This window comes from Hemibagrus wyckioides, linkage group LG25 (assembly GCF_019097595.1).
Source record: "Hemibagrus wyckioides isolate EC202008001 linkage group LG25, SWU_Hwy_1.0, whole genome shotgun sequence".
In the NCBI taxonomy this organism is placed as follows: Eukaryota; Metazoa; Chordata; class Actinopteri; order Siluriformes; family Bagridae; genus Hemibagrus; species Hemibagrus wyckioides.
Genome location: NC_080734.1, coordinates 4,090,000 through 4,112,285, shown reverse-complemented (window position 1 = coordinate 4,112,285; position 22,286 = coordinate 4,090,000). Strand labels below are relative to the sequence as shown.

Sequence of the window (22,286 nt, the reverse complement as noted above, 5' to 3'; positions counted from 1 at the left end):
AGTACAAAGACAAGTGTGTCTTGCCTACAGTCAAGCATGGTGGTGGGAATGTCATGGTCTGGGCCTGCATGAGTGCTGCCGGCACTGGGGAGCTACAGTTCATTGAGGGAACCATGAATGCTAACATGTACTGTGACATACTGAAGCAGAGCATGATCCCCTCCCTTCGGAGACTAGGCCGCAGGGCAGTATTCCAACATGATAATGACCCCAAACACAGCTCCAAGATGACCACTGCCTTGGTGATGGACTGGCCAAGCATGTCTCCAGACCTAAACCCTATTGAGCATCTGTGGGGCATCCTCAAACGGAAGGTGGGGGAGCGCAAGGTCTCTAACATCCACCAGCTCTGTGATGTCATCATGGAGGAGTGGAAGAGGACTCCAGTGGCAACCTGTGAAGCTCTGGTGAACTCCATGCCCAAGAGGGTTCAGGCGGTGCTGGAAAATAATGGTGGCCACACAAAATATTGACACTTTGGGCCCAATTTAGACATTTCCACTGTAAGAAAAATAAAACAATGAGGGTGTTGAAGATCTTAATGTAGAAGTTTATTGCAGCGTCGCAGTGACAAAATACATGAAGTACTTTGGGTTCATCGGAGTCAAAAAGAACTCAGGACAAATCCTGCTCAAACCTTTTATACAGTGTTTCCCGTCTGTAATTTAAATGAGTTTCACTTTAAATGTAAATTAGTGTAAGAACTGAGTATCCCCCAAATGGCTGGATGATACTGTCGTCTAGCCGGATGTCCTTAAATGGTCAACACGGTCATGTATACCTTGGGTAGGTATTGTTCTAGGTGTTATCACCCAAATGGTCGGGCGATACTAAATGGTAATCACGGTCATGTATACCCTTTGTCCAGTGACTGTTCTTGATGTCTTGCTGCTGCTCCCAGTGCATTATGCTATGCTTTGTGTGCCATATTGATATGTCAGATTGCAGATACTTCAATAATTCAATTTAATTTATTTTGTATAGTGCTTTTAACAAAGAGCATTGTCTCAAAGCAGCTTTACATGAGAAACAACATAAGAAAACAACAAACATCTAAACAGAAACACAGTCCTAGATGTTATCCCAAGTGAGCAAGCCTGAGGTGACTGAGGCGACTGAGGCAAGGAAAAACTCCCTTAGATGGTATGAGGAAGAAACCTTGAGAGGAACCAGACTCAAAAGGGAACCCATCCTCATTTGGGTGACAATTGTGTGATGCCGATACAGCATGTGTAGAATGTTATGTAAATCAATAAGGAGGCTGTTGTCCATGGCACTGCTTTGAATATCCCAATCCTCACAAAGCAGAACCTGGCTGGACCTGGTCCATCTCAGGATGCCACTGGAGCCGGCACAGTCTCTGTATGCCTCGGGATGGGTAGAAGAAGGGAAACAATGGAATGGCATTAGCGTAGCTGCTGTTCATAATATTAGCAGTACTAGATGATAATGTGCATTTAATCAGATGTACTGGAGCACAAGGTTATGGGATGTGTTAAATGTATGCCTGGCTGAAGAGATAAGTCTTTAGTCTACGTTTAAACTGGGAGACTGTGTCTGAGCCCCGAACACTGTCAGGAAGACTATTCCAAAGTTTAGGAGCTAAATACGAAAACGCTCTACCCCCTTTTGTGGACTTTGATATTCTGGGAACTACTAGAAGTCCGGAATTTTGTGATCTTAAAGAGCATGGTGGATTGTAACGTGTTAGAAGACTGGAGAGATAGGTGGGACCTAAACCAATTAGAGCCTTGTATGTAAGTAGAGCTAATTTATAGTCAATTCTAAACTTAACAGGTAGCCAGTGCAGGGATGATAATATTGGGGTTATATGATCATATTTTCTTGATCTGGTAAGAACTCTGCCAGCTGCATTCTGGACTAACTGTAGCTTGTTTATTGACGATGCAGGACAACCACCTAGTAATGCATTACAATAGTCCAGTCTGGAGGTCATGAATGCATGAACTAGTTTTTCTGCATCAGATAATATATATCAGATATATAACTGGGTATCATCGGCATAACAATGGAATAATCAATGTAGGATGTTCCCGTTGGTTCTGATGGTTCCTGAATGCCTCTGCTCCAAACCCAGGAAATATTTGTACATAGAAACAAATTTTAAGAAGAAACATTATGATAAGTTTGCCTAGTGGAATGGAGCCATAACCAGTGTGCATGAGGTGAAGTTTCGATGACGGGTAAGATTCTCTGAGGGCCGAAGGAGGACAACCCACTGCAGGGCTTCACCGCCACTGGGCACCTGCTCGGAATGGGAGGTGTAATCTGTGTAAAGGAAGTGTTGTGATGCTTCAGGGCCAAAAGCATCAAAGGGGGGACTGTAAGAAACTACAGACTGCCTCAACCCAGATTCCACTCCACAGTACACATCTGAAAGAGCTCATTCCCAAAAAGGCTTACATATCATATAGAAATATCTTTAATTCAAACCAGTTTATCTATTTTGGTATTTTTACATTGGCTTAAAGCAGCCTTACCAAACATTTAGAACACTTAATCCAATCAATTATTAGTCTGGGAGCGGCAGCAAGACATCAAGAACAGTCGCTGAACAAAGGGTATACGTGACTGTGATTACCATTTAGTATCGCCCGACCATTTGGGTGATAACACCTAGAACAATACCTACCCAAGGTATACGTGACCTTGATGACCATTTAAGGACATCCGACTAGACGAAAGTATCATCCAGCCATTTGGGGGATACTCAGTTCTTACATTAATTTACATTTAAAGTGAAACTCATTTAAATTACAGACGGGAAACACTGTATAAAAGGTTTGAGCAGGATTTGTCCTGCTTCTTTTTGACTCCGATGAACCCAAAGTACTTTATGTATTTTGTCACTGCGACACTGCAATAAACTTCTACATTAAGATCTTCAACCCTTTCATTGTTTTATTTTTCTTACACCACTTAGGGGTGTAGTCACTTTTGTTGCCAACAGTTTAGACATTAATGTCTGTGTGTTGAGTTATTTTGAGGAGACAGCAAATTTACACTGTTATACAGGCTGGACACTCACTACTGTACATTGCAGCAGAGGGGCATTACTTCAGTGTTGTCACATGAAAATATATAATAAAATATTTACAAAAATGTGAGGGGTGTACTGAGATAATTACTGTATGTATATATGTATGTATATATATATATATATATATATATATATATATATATATATATATATATATATATATATATATATATATATAAAGCACTCAAAATCTACAAATTAGCTGGCATTCGGTTCGTTTGTATGTTGAAAATGCTTCGCATGCTGATGCTAATTTCTTCCAAAATTTAAATTCTTAAGGAGAAAATTTGAAGACGGCATTTGTATGCCGAGGTTCCACTGTATTATTATTATTATTATTATTATTATTATTATTTTATAATCATTTGTTTTCTAAATATAATATCTGCTGTATGGCCATCCATAAGAACTATGGAGCCTTGCTCCTGTTGCTTTTTTTTTATTCTAAGATGTAAATGTTATATAAACGTTAGATTTAAGTAGAATTTAAGATTTTTACATTGTCATTTACGGCATTTAGCAGAAGGCTTTATCCAGAGCAGCTTCCAGAAGTGCTTTTGAAGACTCTGTCAATAAAAATACATCGACACTAGTTCACTAAGAATCAAAGAAATGAACCAAAATTAATTCTATCTACTCTAAAATCATAAGCGTTATTATAACCATTACAGTGTTTTACTGTATCAGTGTGAAACCAATCACTGATCCAATAATGAGTAAAACACACAAGCCCAAATTTCTGAAGGCTCCAGTAGTGCAGCTGGGGTAATAGCAGTGTGAGACGAGGTGTGGATGTAATGACGGGGTCAGAGCCCTTCTGTAAGTCGCTCTGGATCAGGCCTTCTGCTAATTACATTATATAATTATATATATATATGTATGACATTGGAAATAAAAATAAATAAAAATCTCAACATTTTTCCACTTATGTTTGTCTGGACTTGATGTTCTTTCAAATTACACACACACACACACACACACACACACAAGGTTTAGGCAGTAACTTTTAGATTAAAATCCCTCAGTTTCATATTGAATTTTCTGAGTTTATCGAGTGGGATAGAATATAAATTATAAAAAAGGGAAATGGTTAAAGTGATCAATATAAAATCATAGCGCTAGAGTTAGGGCTCTTTAATACAAGTCAGTTTTATTCAGTAAAAAGGTAGTGTATTTAAATGCAAATAACGATAAATAAATAGATAAATCTATAAATGAGTTTCTATTTCCACAGACAGGCAGATCCACAGCTTGTATAATCCAGTGAGATTTCTCTGATTTTCTCAGTAGCACAGACGATACAGTCTGCTTTGGAGAAAACGTCCCACAATCCATTTCTGATCACTTTTAAATAGATTAATGCATTCTGCTATTGTATTTTTTTTAGAAAATGGATTAATACATATCTATAGCAAACTATATAATACCATATCTATCTTTGTCAGCTTTATTTACAAATTTTCACCTCACAACATCAGACTACTGAAAGGTAACAGTTCTGAAAATGAATAAAAAAAACCCTGAAAAAGTAGAATACCAGAGATGGAAAAGTCATCAGACTCCTGATTTAATACTTCATAGAGCCACCTTTTGCTTGAATTACAGCCATTGATCTTTTTGGATAAGTCTGTTTTAGCTTTGCACACCTAGATTAGGGAAAATTCAAATTTTATTTGTCACATACGAAATCATACATAGTACGACATGTAGTGAAATGCTTTTTACGACTGTCTTACATAGAAGAGGAAAGAATAGAAATAAAATGTGTAACAGAAAAATGTGTAAAAGAAAATGTGTAACAGATATAAAAGTGTAAAAATATAAAAGTATAAAAACAAACACAAAAAATATATATGTATATATATAGTACAATATAGTATATGTATAGTATATGTGAAAAATAAAACAGTATAAATAAATATGTGTGGACTCTATAATGTACAGAAGATACAGTATATGAATATGAATATATATAGATAAAAAGGTCTGCTAAAGTCAACACTGAAATGGTGTTGCAAAAGAGTATAGTATGTACAGTGTGCATATGTAAGATAAATATATAAATATATTGTAGAAGTGTATATGAGGCAAAATATAATGTCCAGTTTAACAGGGAGTAAAGTGACAGAGCAGTGAGTGTTATTGTGTGTACAGAGTAGTGCAATATTAGCATGTGCAACAATCAGCTGAGGTAGAATGTTATGTCATGTTGTGTGGGGGTAATACCAGAGAGTCCAGATCCTAGGTGTACTGGTTGAGGGCCCGAATGGCCTGCGGGAAGAAGCTCCTCCTTATTCTCTCTTTGTTCGCCTTCAAGGAACGGAAACATTTCCCTGACCTCAACAGAGAGAAGAGTCCATTGTTGGGATGGCTGAGGTCCTTCATAATCTTGCTGGCTTTGGTCCAGCACCGCTTTTTGCCCATTCTTCCTCGCAGAATTGCTCAAGTTCAGCCAAATTCCATGGTGAGTGACGATGAACTGCTCTTCATCTCTCAGACAGATCAGATTTAAGTCAGGGATCTGACTTGGCCACTCAAGTACATTCACCTTCCTACCCTTAAGCCACTGCGTTGTTGTTGAGGAATCAGCTTCATGGATCACCTTAAGGCATCACACCAACTCAGTAACACACCCAGGTCTGTTATAGCACATAGCAGGAGGCCTGGGTTCCATAAACAGGGTAATACAAAACCTTGTAAAAGTATTTGGTGTGTTTCCTCTTTTATTTAGATTTTATGTAAAGGCTCTAGTCCAGATTGTTGATGTGGAATGAAACAAATAAGATTAAAACTGCTAACTCGGCTAGTAAGAAAACACACTTCCTAGTTTTTCCAGCATGAAAGACCACAAACATTCAGTCCAGTTCAGTTCAGTTTCTCAGTACCAGGAACTACTGGGACAATTCACTGTCAGACCACCAGAGGGAGCACTGACAGGTCTCTCCTTACAGTATGTTTAACCTCATGTGGTTATCTCACGTGTTTCCCCACATGTCTTGTGCCACGCCCCTCCTAATGTTCTGTTTCCTGCCTTGTCACCAGTTTCCCATCATTCCTAATGTGTTGCTCTATTTATACCTGCCCTTTAGTATCTGTCTTTATCAAGACATTGTTCATGTTGCGTTTGGTTTTTAGGTACTCTGTTCTGTTTGTCCATATTGTTCCTTTTGTTAATTAAAAACTTTCAGTATCCTGCACATGGGTCCGATTCTCTGGCGGCGTTTCCCAACATGACAGACACCAAAAAACAGCGATATTGCAGTATTTAATAATAAACGTCTTCTAAAGCGACGTCTTTAATAAAATACTAGAGCGATACATCATACAGCTACAGGAGCAGAGCAACACACTGCAGTTATCTTCCTTTTCTGGTTTCGAGTGAACAAATAAACAGTCCCCCATCCCCATAACCCCCATAACAGCCTCGATCCTTCCCTAGGCAGCTAATGCACATATGCACAATGCAGTGTTACAAAAGCAGTTTAACCCAGAATACAAGATGGAGATCAGCCCTTTAGTACTAAAATGAAGAGGAAGGAACAATCAGGAAAATCCTCCTTGATGGAATGGCGAGGAAAATAAATAGTGGTTGTTGGGAAAGTCAAAAATTTACAAAACTATTAAATAAAGCATCAGGATACAGGTCTGTGCCACATGTCAGACCGCTGGCTGTCCACTGTCCAAATGTCCAGTCCAATGTAGAGGACAGGAATAAATGATTTTTTTTTTTGTAAATAGGGTCCAGGATTGATGCTAATGTAAACTTCTAGTGATGGACAAACTGCTTAAAAATCCTAAGAGTAGAAAGCTCTACAGGATTGGATGGAAATTGGGAGGCTTTTAAAGGTAAAGACGAGGAACGCGTTTGTGATTCGATTAAACACTTGGGCAGTGAGACCAGTAGAGTATCTTCTGAATGTTGGATGTCCAGTAACAGTGAATACACCTGGGAAGACTCAATCCACCTACTGCACATCTCCTCTGAAGAACATGTTTATTGACCAATATGGAGTCTTATTTTCCCGGATAAAGAAGGATACAGATTGATTGATGGATTGATTGATTGATTAATTGATTGATTCATTGATTGATTGATTTGAGTGATTTATTGATTGATTTATTGATTGATAAAATAGATTTGGGCTGGAAAACATTGAAACAAATAAATAAACATCTGAAGTGTTTTCTGCATACATTGGGAAAACAAAGCAGGTGTAAATTCTAATGGTTTCTGGGCCTCTGGGAAATAGAATTAAGGAAGCTGAGTGCATAATTGTAATCAGCAGTGAGCATGTGGATTTCCTTCTGAAACGGTTTTCTGATTTTTGCATTGCTAATCAACTTCTCTGAAGCGTCATATTGCGATCTATCAGCAGCACATACAAAGCAGGCGTTTAAAAAAAAACCCAAACAAACACTGTAAACATGTCCGTCTAAGCTTTTAATCCTCGTCTGTCCAGAAAATAAACAGCTCCGTTAAGACTAGCATCTCAACGGCAGTAATTAAGAGTCTCAGCAAGCTGTTCACACGGCTCTGTCACAAGGTCAGGGCTTTTGATGGGAAGCCTTTTGATTTAATGAATATGAGCTAACCCTGGAGAAGTGTGTCACTGAATACTAATGATTTTCTTTTTTGCTCTCTTTATAGATGTACATCAAGAACAGGAATGTTTTTCTGCTTTAAACATTGGATTTAAAGCACATGCACAATCTTTCAATTGTAAGTGTTCCAATAAATAAAAAAACATTCATAAATATTTTTATATTCCCATTATGTTTAAGCTCATTGCATGTTTTTTGAAGGGTGCCAATACTTCTGTTGTGTAAATAGGACACGAGAAAACACACTAATATTCCTACAAAGGGGAAAATTCAATGGAGTTTAAAGAGGAAAGCAAATATTTACACAGAGCCCACATTTCTCTTCAGTGCCATGTCTCAGGGATTCAGATTCATCCACAGAGTCGAAATGTGAATCAGAATTATATTTAACTTAATATTTTTAATATATAAGAAATGGTACTGTGTAAGGGATTGTTCACACGTTTGTTTGTTTTTCCTAAAACATTACTCTATAGACAGCGATAGAACGTTTGATTCAATTTACTGAGTCGGTTCAATGAATCGAACGTCGAAAAGATTCAACCGATTCATTTTTCTTCGTCCGAATTTTTGGCATAGAAAATGTAAATTGTGCACCGTTTACTCACAGTTTGTACCTAATATTAAGCTATTTTTATGTACAATCAAAAACATCACGCATACTAACAATTATTTTACCATTTTTTATGTGAATTTTCTTTAACTGCAGTGAGCTGACTCATGTATGATTCATGAATTTAAAATGCTGGCTCAAGTTACACAAAACAAAAAGTTTACGAAAGTCAAATGGTAGAATTTTGGCTATAAATAAGACAACAATAAAAAATATTAATAAAAATAGATACTGCTTACACTTATGACTAGCGTCTATATTAACTAGATTAAACATAATTTCTTTTTATTGTACATGAGGAGAATAAATTTGTCTTTATCTGTCTTTATTTGTCTTTAAACATTGTTTAAAGACAAAAAGACAGAGAGGGGACATAAAATGTAAAAAAAAAAAAAAAGAAAAAAAAGAAAGAAAGAAAGAAAGAAAGAAAGAAAAGAAAAAAAAGAGCTAAATGCATTCCCTAATTGAACATTTCCACATATCAGGGCTGATGTGGCTGACATCATTGTGATTCCTCTCCTTCCTCTCCTTCCTCTCTTTCCTCTCTTTACTCTGCATCCATGATTCACAGTGAGAAATTTGGGGGCTGTAAAATAAACCCCGCTTGACATCTGCTATCTTATCTCTCTGCTCCAGAAAAGTCAGCTCGCATCTGCGTCTGCTGATATGACAAGCAGAAGGAATGAAATTTGGACTGGCTGTGCACCTGTGTCCTCTCCTCACAGGAAATAAAGCACATTTCACACAAAACAGTATTAGTGAGCTGTGCACATGACGAGAGAGAGAGAGTCAGACCAAGAGAGAGAGAGAAAATGAGAGAGTGAGTGAGAGAGAGAGAGAGTGAGAGAGAGAATGAGAGAGTGAGTGAGAGAGAGAGAGAGAGAGAGAGAGAAAATGAGAGAGTGAGTGAGAGAGAGAGAGAGAGAGTGAGAGTGAGAGAGCATGTGTGTGTGTTTGAGAGAAAGAGAGAGAGAGGAGAGAGAGTGTGTGTGTGTGTGTAAGAGAGAGAGAGACAGAGAGAGTGTGTGTGTGTGTGTGAGAGAGAGAGAGACAGAGAGAGAGGGAGAGAGAGAGAGAGTGTGTGTGTGTGTGTGAGTTTTTGAGTTCTTGATGAACCATCTGAACCAACCACCAACCAAGCCATTAGGTGTTTTAGGCGCCCACAGATCTGCTGCTCCCTGGATGTTTTTTGTTTTTCGCACCATTCTGTATAAACTCTACAGACTGCTGTGTGTAAAACTCGCACATGTGTAAAACTCCAGCTCATCTGCCATGTACACCTCACATTCCAGTCAGGAATCTTGCTGTAGCTTTGGATTCTAGTCCATCAGTTCTCATCAACAGTGCTGCTTCATTTGCTACTCGGTGGAATCACAAGCACGGGATTCTTCTTTTTTGTGTTATGTGTGTGTGTTGTGATGATGACTATAATTTCTGATGGTAATTAACATCTATAAAGCTGTAGATGCTTATAGCACATGGTGTGGGAAACAAGCGGTATTTTCATGGTTTACGAATCTCTAGACGGCAGAACTCTTGCCTCTTTTGAGTAAATCCCTCTCCGAGAGAAACTCAGGAGAAGCATGTCACCTCAGTTGTATTTAAGTTAGATGCATTAGACAGATATTAAATATAATGTATTGAGGTGTTTTACTGCTAACTCTTTCACTTTTTGCCATTTCGGATGAAATCAGATCACACTAGCTGGATTTATAATTCATATTTTAGATACTTTACACTGTTACTCCAGACTAGTTCTTCAAACAGCTAGAAAACATGAACGCTAACACAAGAGAGTTTTATGAATGGACAGGCAGATAAAGCCACACTGTCCTGATTGGTTAGAGGTCAGTATTTAAATTTGTGGCATTGGGCAGATTATCCAGAGGGATTTACGTTTATCTCATTTATACATGGGAGAAGTTGAGAAATGGAGGCCTCGCTCAGGGGCCCAGCAATGGCAGGATTTGAGTTCTAACCCTTATGAGCAAGCAACCACTGTGTTACCACTTACCCCTAAACCAGGGATGTCCAATTTGATCCACAAAGGGCCAGTGTGGGTGCAGGTTTTCATTCCAAACCCACACCCACACTGGCCTTTTGGGGATTAGACTGTACAACCCTTGCCCTAAACTAAGAGCTCACGGAGTACATCCTTTATCTGCTTGGATAATTTCACTGAGGCAAAACACTTATTCAAGGTAGGTGAACCAGGGGGCACCTGGATTTGAAGCAGAGACCTCTTGATCTGCAGTCAAATGCTCTACCACTGAGCTACACCCCCACCATAAAAACACTTGTTTTTCCATGTATATGAGACTCCAACTTAATTTTATTGCCAACTGTGAGGTTTCCAAATAATGAACTGCTAATTCAGACTTTTTTCTTTAATGCAACATTTTCAGTTGTTATTTCCAAATAATTCCATATAATTCTATACAATTTATTTTAGAAATGTTCTCCTTTCTGTAAAAGAGCCGCTCTTTCCCTTAACAGTTTTCTGGAGCCTGAGATTAAGCTAACGTCTAGCTACGAAACAACACAGTCAAATGATTCCTGTCCTGCTGGCAAAGATTGTCATTTTGAAATGTTTTTATTTAAAAAAAAACTTGAGTTTTAATTTATTACTTGATATTTTGTTTAGATTTGGTCCTGGTACATGGTGATGGTCTCAGGGGTCCACAGTAGGGAAGGTGCTGACTTTGTTGTTTCTGCTGATGCGCCTCTCGGGTCGTGCTCTGGACTGTTTGGTCTGGATCAGCTCCTCTGGGGTGTTACCTAACGGAGGCAACAGTCTTTTCTTGCTGTTTCTAGTTTCAGGAAGCCACTGAGGAGGCAGTTCGAATGGACCGAAACCAAACTGGGAGGCATCTTCGGGGTCAGTCGGTGTGGCAGGAGCCACCTGTGAGGATGAGTATGCACAGTATTGAACAGGGGAATGTTTTGGCAATGCTGAACCTTCTTCCTTTCCTCCTTCTCCTGGTATTCCGACTGAGGCTCCGACTGCATCCCCGTGTTCAGGTCTGGACTGGAAATTGGCTACGGCTGCGATTTCGTTCCCGTCTTCTTCGTCGTCCTCTTCGTTTGGCCTGAAAATCTGGCGCTGGCCAATGTTGAACATTTCAAGCAGCTGGCTTCCTGAGCGGGCGAGCGCCTCCCCTCCGAGAGCTCCAGGCTCGGGTGCTGTTCCCACGCCAATCGAGTTGTTCCTGCGGCTGTAACGACGTTGAACGTGTGCCAACGCGTCCATCAGACGCCGCCGTGCTGACCGGTTCACCATGACTAAAAACAGTGGGTTGGTGAGTAGAGACATTTTAGGCAGCCAGACGGCAGTGAGGTGCAGCCACTGTGAGGCCTGGCCAGTGATGGGAAGTGCCCGGTACGCCAGCAGCACAATGTATGGCGCGCTGCAGAACACGAAGGCCAGGACGATCGCGAGCAACGTGGCATGAAGCTCAGCCTCACGCTGAGACACGTACGGGATGGAGACGCTGCTTTGCGGCGTCCGCAGTGCCGCGATGATCACCTTTTTCTTCTGACTGGTGCTCAGCGCACGCCGGATCAGCGCCATGACTACAAACACAGCCACTAGGGGTAAGATCACAGTGGTCACGTTGTAGAGCACCATGTAAACCAGGTGACCTAAAGAGTAGCCTTCAGAGCAGGCGGAGGTGGCGTAGACGTCAGTGACGTTACTCACAGCAAACACAGGAACGCTAGCCACGAGGGCATGAACCCAGACATATATGATCAAGTCTCTGGATTTGGCGTCTGATATTTTTCTCTCTAGTGGATACAGCACAGAGTAGTACCTAGAAGGAAAGAAAATAATGATTCAGAAAAAAACATGAGGAATTTGGAATTTGTGACACAGTCGTTTTCATCTGGCCTGACCTTAATTTTCATGACGTCGTTCATTTATTAGGAGATTCACATGTAAGACTGTTGCAAGAAATTCTTTCCCTCCAGAATCCAACCTTATAAATGATTCAGTTGAAGAAAGCGAGCTATGGTGAGATGTTGCTCGTTGTTGCTATGGCAGCCGAGTGTGCACGAGTACGAGAGCGTGAGAGCGATCTCACCTGTCCAGAGCGATGGCAGAGAAGCTGAGCACAGTGACCGAGCAGAAGAGCCTGTGCAGGAACTTGATGGTCCGACAGAGAGCTGGAGTGTGGATCCAGAGGCAGCAGCGAGGGCTGGCGTTCAGGAGAACGTCGAATGGCACGCACACCAGGCTGGCGCAGATTCCCGAGCAGGCCAGGTTCTTAATGAAGCGTCCGGTGACCGTCTTGAAGACGTTGGTGCAGCAGGTGCACCACAAAACGGCGGCATTACCTGCAAGAGAAGAGAGAGCTGTAGACAGAACTGACCCAGACTCATGAACTGTGTCCATCTACAGACCTGTGTTTAATTCCTAAATATGTTTATGCAAATGATGTGAGTAAACTGTCCTCTCATTGGTCAGAGTGCGCCTCTTCATCTTCCAGGGTTCGGCTCAAGATTCAAGATATTTTTTATTTCATACACAGGATACAACTGATGGGTTGTAACTAGTCTGATCTGCCTTCTTTCTTTCTTTCTTTCTTTCTTTCTTTCTTTCTTTCTTTCTTTCTTTCTTTCTTTCTTTCTTTCTTTCTTTTTCTCTTATCTATCTATCTATCTATCTATCTATCTATCTATCTATCTATCTATCTGTACTGCTACATGTCACACTGACATTTTCTCTGAGAGACACTCTGCCTTGTGTCTTCCTCTCTCGGCCTTTATACACACACATTATCTGTAAAATCCCGCATGATCTTTATCTCTGCTGTTCTTTTGTCACAGCTGAATTACAGAGTGGAGGAAAGCAGGAGAAAAGCAGGAGAAAAGCAGTGTAGAAATGAAATAATACTTCTATAATAGAACTCTTTATGAGGAGGACTGCATTTTCCTTCTCTCTGAAATAACAGAGCAGAAAAGTCAGAGCAAAAGATGACTCAGAACCACACAAAGCCTCAGGCTACTACAGCATTATACAGCTTTGTGTGTGTGTGTGTGTGTGTGTATATATATATATATATATATATATATATATATATATATATATATATATATATGTGTGTGTGTGTGCATGTGTGTATGTGAGGTGTAGTGTGTTTATAATATTTATAAACATTTCCTGTAATGATCATTATTTAAAATATAAAAATAAACAGCTTTCAAATGCATGACGTCTGGTTTGGTGTTTGATCCGTAAACAGTCGTGATTATGTGCACAAGCTCATGTTGAAGAAGAACGAGCAGAAAAACACGTGGACTTAATAACCCCAATGAATTCAGTCATAAAATCTGGAGATAAATGCTTCACATGGGAGAAAAAACCTGCTTAGCGTGGCTTAATGCACCAAAAAAAAACAACAACATTGAACCAAGCAACAGTAAATCCCTCACACACTCACACACCTCGTCATGAACATTATCCACCAGCACACACCAAGGACAGGACAGTCATCAGAACCAGCCCCAGCTCCAGCTCCAGCTCTATCTCAAAGATCCAGCTCTATCTCAAAGATCCAGCTCTATCTCAAAGCTCCAGCTCTATCTCAAAGCTCCAGCTCTATCTCAAAGCTCCATCTCCAGCTCTATCTCAAAGCTCCAGCTCTATCTCAAAGGTCCATCTCCAGCTCTATCTCAAAGCTCCAGCTCTATCTCAAAGCTCCAGCTCTATCTCAAAGCTCCATCTCCAGCTCTATCTCAAAGCTCCATCTCCAGCTCTATTTCCACCTCTATCTCCAGCTCCATCTCTATATCCAGCTCCATCTCCAGCTCCATCTCCACCTCTATCTCCAGCTCTATTTCCACCTCTATCTCCAGCTCCATCTCCAGCTCTATTTCCACCTCTATCTCCAGCTCCATCTCCAGCTCTACCTCCACCTCTATATCCAGCTCCATCTCCAGCTCTATTTCCACCTCTATCTCCAGCTCCATCTCCAGTTCTATCTCCACCTCTATATCCAGCCTCATCTCCAGCTCCATCTCCAGCTCCATCTCCAGCTCTATCTCCACCTCTATATCCAGCCTCATCTCCAGCTCCATCTCCAGCTCTATCTCCAGCTCTACCTCCACCTCTATATCCAGCTCCATCTCCAGCTCTATTTCCACCTCTATCACCAGCTCCATCTCTATATCCATCTCCATCTCCAGCTCTATCTCCACCTCTATCTCCATCTCCAGCTCTATTTCCACCTCTATCTCCAGCTCCATCTCCAGCTCTATTTCCACCTCTATCTCCAGCTCCATCTCCACCTCTATCTCCACCTCTATATCCAGCCTCATCTCCAGCTCCATCTCCAGCTCCATCTCCAGCTCTATCTCCAGCCTCATCTCCAGCTCCATCTCCAGCTCCATCTCCAGCTCTATCTCCAGCTCTATTTCCACCTCTATCTCCAGCTCTACCTCCAGCTCCATCTCCAGCTCTACCTCCACCTCTATATCCAGCTCCATCTCCAGCTCTATCTCCACCTCTATATCCAGCCTCATCTCCAGCTCCATCTCCAGCTCTATCTCCAGCTCTATTTCCACCTCTATCTCTAGCTCTACCTCCAGCTCCATCTCCAGCTCTACATCCATCTCTATATCCAGCTCCATCTCCACCTCTATCTCCACCTCTATCTCCAGCTCCATCTCCAGCTCTATTTCCACCTCTATCTCCAGCTCCATCTCCAGCTCTACCTCCACCTCTATATCCAGCTCCATCTCCAGCTCTATTTCCACCTCCATCTCCAGCTCCATCTCCAGCTCTATCTCCACCTCTATATCCAGCTCCATCTCCAGCTCTATTTCCACCTCCATCTCCATCTCCAGCTCTATCTCCACCTCTATATCCAGCCTCATCTCCAGCTCTATCTCCACCTCTATCTCCAGCTCTACCTCCAGCGCCATCTCCAGCTCTACCTCCACCTCTATATCCAGCTCTACCTCCAGCTCCATCTCCAGCTCTACCTCCACCTCTATATCCAGCTCCATCTCCAGCTCTATTTCCACCTCTATCTCCAGCTCCATCTCCAGCTCTATCTCCACCTCTATATCCAGCTTCATCTCCAGCTATATATCCAGCTTCATCTCCAGCTCTATCTCCACCTCTGTCTCCAGCTCCATCTCCAGCTCTATTTCCAGCTCTGTCTATCTGTACTGCTACATGTCACACTGACATTTTCTCTGAGAGACACTCTGCCTCGTCTCTTCCTCTCTCGGCCTTTATACACACACATTATCTGTAAAATCCCACATGATCTTTATCTCTGCTGTTCTTTTGTCACAGCTGAATTACAGAGTGGAGGAAAGCAGCAGAAAAGCAGTGTAGAAATCTATCTATCTATCTATCTATCTATCTATCTATCTATCTATCTATCTATCTATCTATCTATCTATCTATCTATCTAATCTTATTCTCCTACACTGTACTGTACATTATCATAAGAACAATCTCTTAAGTTTACTATTAAGCTCAGAGTTGCATGTCTCTTACAATGAAATATAAATAAATAATAAATAATAATATAACTACCTTTAGATAATTATCTTAGTGTTAATCAATAAAAAAATTACTAGATATAAAAAGTAAAAATTGAGAAAAGATTACAAAATACTACAACTCATAGCCATTTTTTGCTCATATAAAAACAAATAAAAAGTTATTCATTATTAAAAATTATTTTTTCAGCTGTGATTTTTTTTAATGTGTTTTTGCATAATGGTTGGAGAAAAAAAAAACGTCATAAAAAACTAAAACATCTGTATCAACTTCAGCAAAGTTTTGCAGATATTATTTATTTATTTATTTATTTATTTATTTATTTGCTTATTTGTTCATTCATTAATTTACTCATTTTGCTTTGCACAAATGAAAACTGCCGGTTATGACATAAAATGTTTTTTTATTGAGAAAGTGAAAAATCTTTTTTATAACTTTTTTCTATTACTTTTTCTATAACTTTTTTTTAAAATAAATTTTTCCTTTCATTTAAATTAAAAAACACCCTGTTAATTTTTTCCAGCGTTGTTGAACAAAAAGTTATATAAAAAGTGTTAATTTATTTCATTTATTTGTGTTTGTTTGTTTATATATATATATAATTATATATAATTATAATTATATTATATTTAATTTATTTGTAATTTATTTTTTCAGTTGCAGTAAATTTGAACAGATGTATCAGCATGCTGCAGCTATTCCTCTTGTCAGTTTTACTGAACTAAAGAAAAGCTTATGACTCAATAAAAAGTACCGCTTCAGTGAACATTTTTATTCACGTCGGATGTTCATGCTCCAGCATGCAAGGTTATTTTTTATTTCTAAACCTGTATGAAATGTACCTGCTGTGACGGAGGAGAGATTATGCTGACAGGAATGACCTCTGGACGTATATAGAGTGAATCAAATCGACTCGTTATGTTTTTACGCCAATGCTAGGAAACCAGAATCAATCTGACATAAAAGTGACAGAGCAAACATTCGTCATAACAACACCAAGCCATCATCACAACACTCTTCAGTAACGACGGAGCAAGACGACCAAACCATTACACTCACTCTCTGGAAGAGGAATCACAAGGACATCTGATTCAATTTGATTCGATTTGATTTGATTCGGTGAGTCACACTGTGCTTATAAAAGCCTTCCTGATGTATTTATATTCTGCATTATGAGGTTTTGTGTGATTTTTTGCAGCATCCACAGTGTAAAAACCTTCAGCAGAAGCTTCGGATACTGTTCGAAATTTCATCATCTTTGTCTAAGACTCAAATTGCACAGCCTTGGGATTTCGGTTTCGCCTTGTTATTTATCATCATGCTTATAATTTCACATTCAGTAAAGGTTTCTGAATATTTTCCACTGAAGCAGAGGTGGATGGAGAAATATCCATCCGTCCATCCATCCATCCATACATGCATACACCCATATTTTGTGGTTCTTATCCTACACAGGGTCTCAGGGAGACTATCCCAGGGGACTCAGGGCACAAGATCCTGGACAGGGTGCCAATAAATCACAGGGCACAATCACACACACATTTACACACTACAGAAAATTCACAGATGCCCTAAATTCCCTAAACACATACCTTTGGACTGGTGGAGGAAACCAGAGAACCCAGACAGATAGATAGATAGATAGATAGATAGATAGATAGATAGATAGATAGATAGATAGATAGATAGATAGATAGATAGATAGATAGATAGACATATAGGAAGACAGACAGACAGATAGGCAGACATACAGACAGATAGGCAGACATACAGACAGATAGGCAGACATACAGACAGACAGACAGATAGGCAGACATACAGACAGATAGGCAGACAGACAGACAGACAGACAGACAGATAGGCAGACATACAGAAAGACAGACATACAGAAAGGCAGACATACAGAGACAGACAGACAGATAGGCAGACATACAGACAGATCTATTTTTACATACATATAAACCTACTGTATTAGTAAACACTTCCTAGATTTTCCAGAATGTTACACATTTCCATGGACTTTAAAAAAGGATGAAAAAGAAGCAAGCAAACAAGCACGTGAAAAACATTAGCTGATCAAAATCCCCAAATCCAAACCGAGTGATTCCAGAGACCTCACAGGGGATTACTTTTTATTTTTGAACACAATTAAGCCACTGTTTAGAAAAGAGCAAAGACTCCAGCAGGCAGATTAGCGCAGGACGTAAATGCTAATCGTGTAAAAGAGGCAGTTTCAGGAAGGGACCATGAGCAGGTCCATTAGATTACAGAACACAGCAGATGGAAATGAGGGTGAGATATTAGCGAGAGACGGAGGAAAACATCAGCCTCACCGGTGTTTACTGTTTCCATTCGTCTCCACTAGGACACATCGAGCGCTGGGTTCAACACTGAAGCATTTACGCTACTGAATAAAACGGGCAAAGAGAAAAAAAGGAGCTTAAACTGAGACCTAAGAGGGCGTCGAATCCTGCACAGCGTCTTTAATAAATTTATAATCTGCTCCTGTTAGTCAGCTCTGATGTGAAACACTGTTCTGACGCCGCCGTGTTCTCCTGAATGATTTAAATGGAGCAAGTGATGAATAAATCAGAGCTGAAGGAATAAAAACACAGTGTGACACAGAGCAGTTTGCCAAAACATTACAATATCTAATTAATTAAAGTATTCTCAATTATTTAACGATTCTAAATCATACATTTGATAAGTTAATCGCTACAGTAATTAATGTAAGGTGTAGAAAAGAAATCAGTTCCTGTTCTCGCTCACACTATAGTGGCTGTAAACAGTCCTTCATTCAACAAACTTTGTTTTTTCTCTTAAAAGACAAAAAAAATCAAACAAACAAAAACAAAATAAAACAAAATAAAAAACAAACAAGCAATAAAACAAAACTAAAACAAAAACCATAGCAAAAAAACAAACAAAAAACAAAACAAACATTTAAAAAATAAACAAAAAGCTAATAAAAAATAAATAAAAACTAACAAAACCAAACAATCAATAAAACAAAACTAAAACAAAAAACATAACAAACAAACAGAAACCAAAACAAAACAAAAAACCATAACAAAAAATAAACACAAAAACAAACAAACAAAAACAAAAAGCATAAAAATAAAACAAAACAAAAAACATAACAAAAACAAACAAATAAAAAAACCATGTTACCAAGAAAGCTCTCTGTCCTGAAGGTGAGAGAAAACTTTGATTAAAATCACTGACACTGGAGACTCCTTCCATAACTCTAATAAACATCCTCACACAAAACAATTACATACGTGGTTGCTATAGAAACAATAACGTATCAGAACGAGCGCGTTAACATTGAGATGAACATCCCTGTGCTGTTCTGACTAACGGACACCTTCCCACCAATCAGAACGGAGAACTCCACAGCGCTGAGGTAAACCTGACCAATAGCGTGTGAGAGAGAGAGAGAGATAAAACGGCCGCTCTTAATTATTCACGCTCTGAGTTTTTATAATCACAGCAGAAGGAGGGTTTTTCTTGGCCATCTGTTCCAGCCCACATTATTTTCAGCTTATTACAGAAAACATGCTCCTAAATCATTTTCCCCTGCAGTTACTCAGCAATTACAGCCAAATCCCTGACCACTAATTAACCCCGGGTTCGACTGGATGCAAATCAGCACCTCAGGTGTTCAGGCAATGTTAATCATTGCTGGGGCAAAAGTTTACACCCCCCCAACACCATTACAAAATAAAGGTGTTTTTTTTTTATTTATATATAAGACACGCTTCCTGTTTCAGCTGGACCAGGCGTATGGATGTTATATCATGGTTTATTCTTTACAGATTTCACACGACCAAACGTACAAAATAAACTCCATAACCCTTTATATGGAGAAGTTCTTCTCTTCTTTTTTCTCTGCCTTTGACACTTAGCACTTATCATTTCATCATCACTTCATTCTGAATTATTTATGAAAGGAATAAAACACGACAAACGGCTGGATGTGAAGCGGAGTGATTTTCACCAACGAGTAAAATGTTTCATTAATTAATGAACCACAAGGAAGGTTTAGGGAATTGTGATGAACCCAGAGCTTATCCCAGGAACACTGTCGGGAATACACTTTCAATGGGACACCAGTAAACACACACACACTCATTCAGGGTTCTTCATCTTGAGAAAGAACTCTAACAACCAGGTCCATCCTGAGCTCAGGTCACTTCCTGTCTGGAGTTCCACATGTTCTCCTCGTATCTATGAGGGCTTCCTTAGAGTTCTCTAGGTTCCTCAATAATTCCCAAAACACTCTGCTACATGCCCCCTAGGTGTGAATGAGACATTCCCTGTAATGGACTGGTGCTGTAACGGACACTCCGGCCTCACACTAGTATTCCAGTGACAGACTTCAGATCTACTGTGATCCTGATCAGGATAAAGCACTTACTGAAGATGAAGCCTTTTCTGAGTAAATACTCTTGGTTCTACATAAAGTTCCTTTAGAAGAACCAATACTCTGTTGTAGGGTTCTACATAAAGTTCCATTAGAAGAACCAATACTCTGTTGTAGGGTTCTACATAAAGTTCCATTAGAAGAACCAATACTCTGTTGTAGGGTTCTACATAAAGTTCCATTAGAAGAACCAATACACTGTTTGAGGGTTCTACATAAAGATCCAGTAGGAGAACCAGTACTTAGTACCAGTAGTAGTGTTGTATGGTTCTACAAAGAGGTTCATTAGAAAAACAAGAAGTGTTTGTTGCAGGGTTCTACTCAGAGGTCCATTAGCAGAGCCAATACTCTGTTTTTAGGTTCTACACAAAGATCCATAGAAGAATCATGCGCAGTTGTAAGGTTCTACATAAAGGTCCATTCGAAGAACAAATACTGTGTTGTAGGGTTCTGCAAACAAGTCCCTTAGAATAACAAATACTCCAGTCACTTAGAACTTAGGGTTTTACTAATACTCTATTGCAGGGTTCTACTCAAAGGTCCATTAGAAGAACAGATGCTCTGTTGTAGGGTTCTACAGAGAGGTTCCTACAAGAAGAACATCATATACTCTGTTGGAGTCCCTTAGGAGCAAAAAATACTTAGTTGTGGGGTTCTGCAGAGTCCCCTTAGAACAACAAGGGTTGTAGGATTCTACATAGAGGTCCATTAGAAGAACCAATACTCTGTAAGGTTCTACACAGAGATTCCTTAGAACAACTTTATTGCAGTGATCTACAGCAGGTCCGTCAGAAGAACCAATACACACACACACACACACGCACACACATATACACGCACACACACACACACACACACACGCACACACATACACACACACACACACACACGCACACACATACACACACACACACTTATGTCCAAACTGGAGAAGTCAGTAGGCTGTTGGTTTTAAAAAATATATATAAGAAACCATTATTCTGGCCTCGGCTGCTCTTTAGTCTTATTCATCATCATCATCATCATTTTAGACCCTCAGCTATATCATGTAACATTCCTAACCTGTTTGTAGAATATTTTATAGTATATATTTTTTATGTTTTTAATATTTATTTTTAGAAGGAAAAAAAAACCTTACCTTACATATCGTGTCATTTAAATAACAATTTTAATAATTATTATAATAATAACAAAAAATAATGGCAAAAAAATTTAAATTAATATCGTTTTAATTAGATGGGCGTGTAAATTGTTTAATATATGGTGTTAATATAAGTATTTATTGCTTTTTTTTTCATTAATATATTCTGATGGTGTGATTGCAGTGATGTTTTCTTACCTAACAGAGAGCCAGCGAGGATGAGGAGCTGAGCGGAGATGGCGAAGTCTCGGTACGCTCTCTCTTCCGGCTGCTCCGCGTCTCTCCACACGCTCACCGCCGCCGAGCTGGAGTTCACCAGCCCCGGGGAGAGGCTCGGGGAGCCCGTGGACCTCGCCGTCGCGTTCTCGGTGAGAGCAAGCCAAGCGTCCACGTCCATGTTGCTGCCTCATGCCTGGTGGAGCATCCAGACCTCCATCACGAGAGCGGCGCTGAGGACACGGAGACACCGCCGCGGCGTGCGCGCCCGTGCGCACTGATGAAGACCAGGTCCAGCGAGGATCACTGAAGTGCACGAAATGTCCATATTAACCCCGAGATGTCCGGAAAAACCTTAGTAATTCATTCCCCTTGTCTCAAAACACCCATTCCTGCACAAGCACAGCAGAGGAAAAGCAACGCTTAGAGGAAGCATCATTATGCATACGCACTTATATGATAATATCACATCACATAATATAACATGGTGCACGGTCTGAAGCGTTATAGCGTGTCATAGCGCGTTCATGACGCGGATTGGACAGGATCATTATTCCTAACGCGCGCGCGCGCTCACAATGGAAATGCACAGAAAAAGCCACCAAATCATACCTTATAAGCAAATCCTTATATACTGAAAGCTGTAGAGGAAACTACAAGAGGACAGGAGGTGCTGCTGTTTTATCCAAATGAATAACCTTTCTCTAGTGC

At 39.9% G+C, this 22,286-nt stretch overlaps 1 protein-coding gene and 1 non-coding gene across 5 annotated transcripts; both read right to left on the bottom strand.

The window, feature by feature from the left end:
• Nucleotides 1-10,437: 10,437 nt before the first annotated feature.
• Nucleotides 10,438-22,286, bottom strand: gpr176 (G protein-coupled receptor 176). Of its 4 annotated transcripts, none has more exons than XM_058379628.1 (4): nucleotides 22,188-22,286; nucleotides 21,558-21,967; nucleotides 12,359-12,611; nucleotides 10,438-12,088 (listed from the first exon to the last, which is right to left on the bottom strand). In XM_058379628.1, exons 2-4 carry the CDS (start codon nucleotides 21,754-21,756, stop codon nucleotides 10,948-10,950), a joined length of 1,593 nt encoding a protein of 530 aa, XP_058235611.1. In that variant the 5' UTR covers nucleotides 21,757-21,967; nucleotides 22,188-22,286; the 3' UTR covers nucleotides 10,438-10,947. The 4 variants fall into 4 exon arrangements, with proteins under 4 accessions (XP_058235611.1, XP_058235613.1, XP_058235612.1 ...); XM_058379630.1 differs by having other exon boundaries at nucleotides 21,558-21,881; nucleotides 22,188-22,267; XM_058379629.1 differs by lacking the exon at nucleotides 22,188-22,286 and having other exon boundaries at nucleotides 21,558-22,092.
• On the bottom strand, nucleotides 10,489-10,560 carry trnac-gca (transfer RNA cysteine (anticodon GCA)). Its single transcript has one exon. It is a non-coding gene; the product is annotated as a tRNA-Cys (tRNA).

Coding starts and splice junctions, on each gene's coding strand:
- gpr176 (XM_058379628.1), bottom strand. CDS start 21,756: ATGGACGTGGACGCTTGGCTTGCTCTCACCGAGAACGCGACGGCGAGG. Junction 12,612..21,557: donor CCTCGCTGGCTCTCTGTTAG/GTAAGAAAACAT, acceptor CTTCTCTTGCAG/GTAATGCCGCCGTTTTGTGG. Junction 12,089..12,358: donor TCTGCCATCGCTCTGGACAG/GTGAGATCGCTC, acceptor CTTTCCTTCTAG/GTACTACTCTGTGCTGTATC.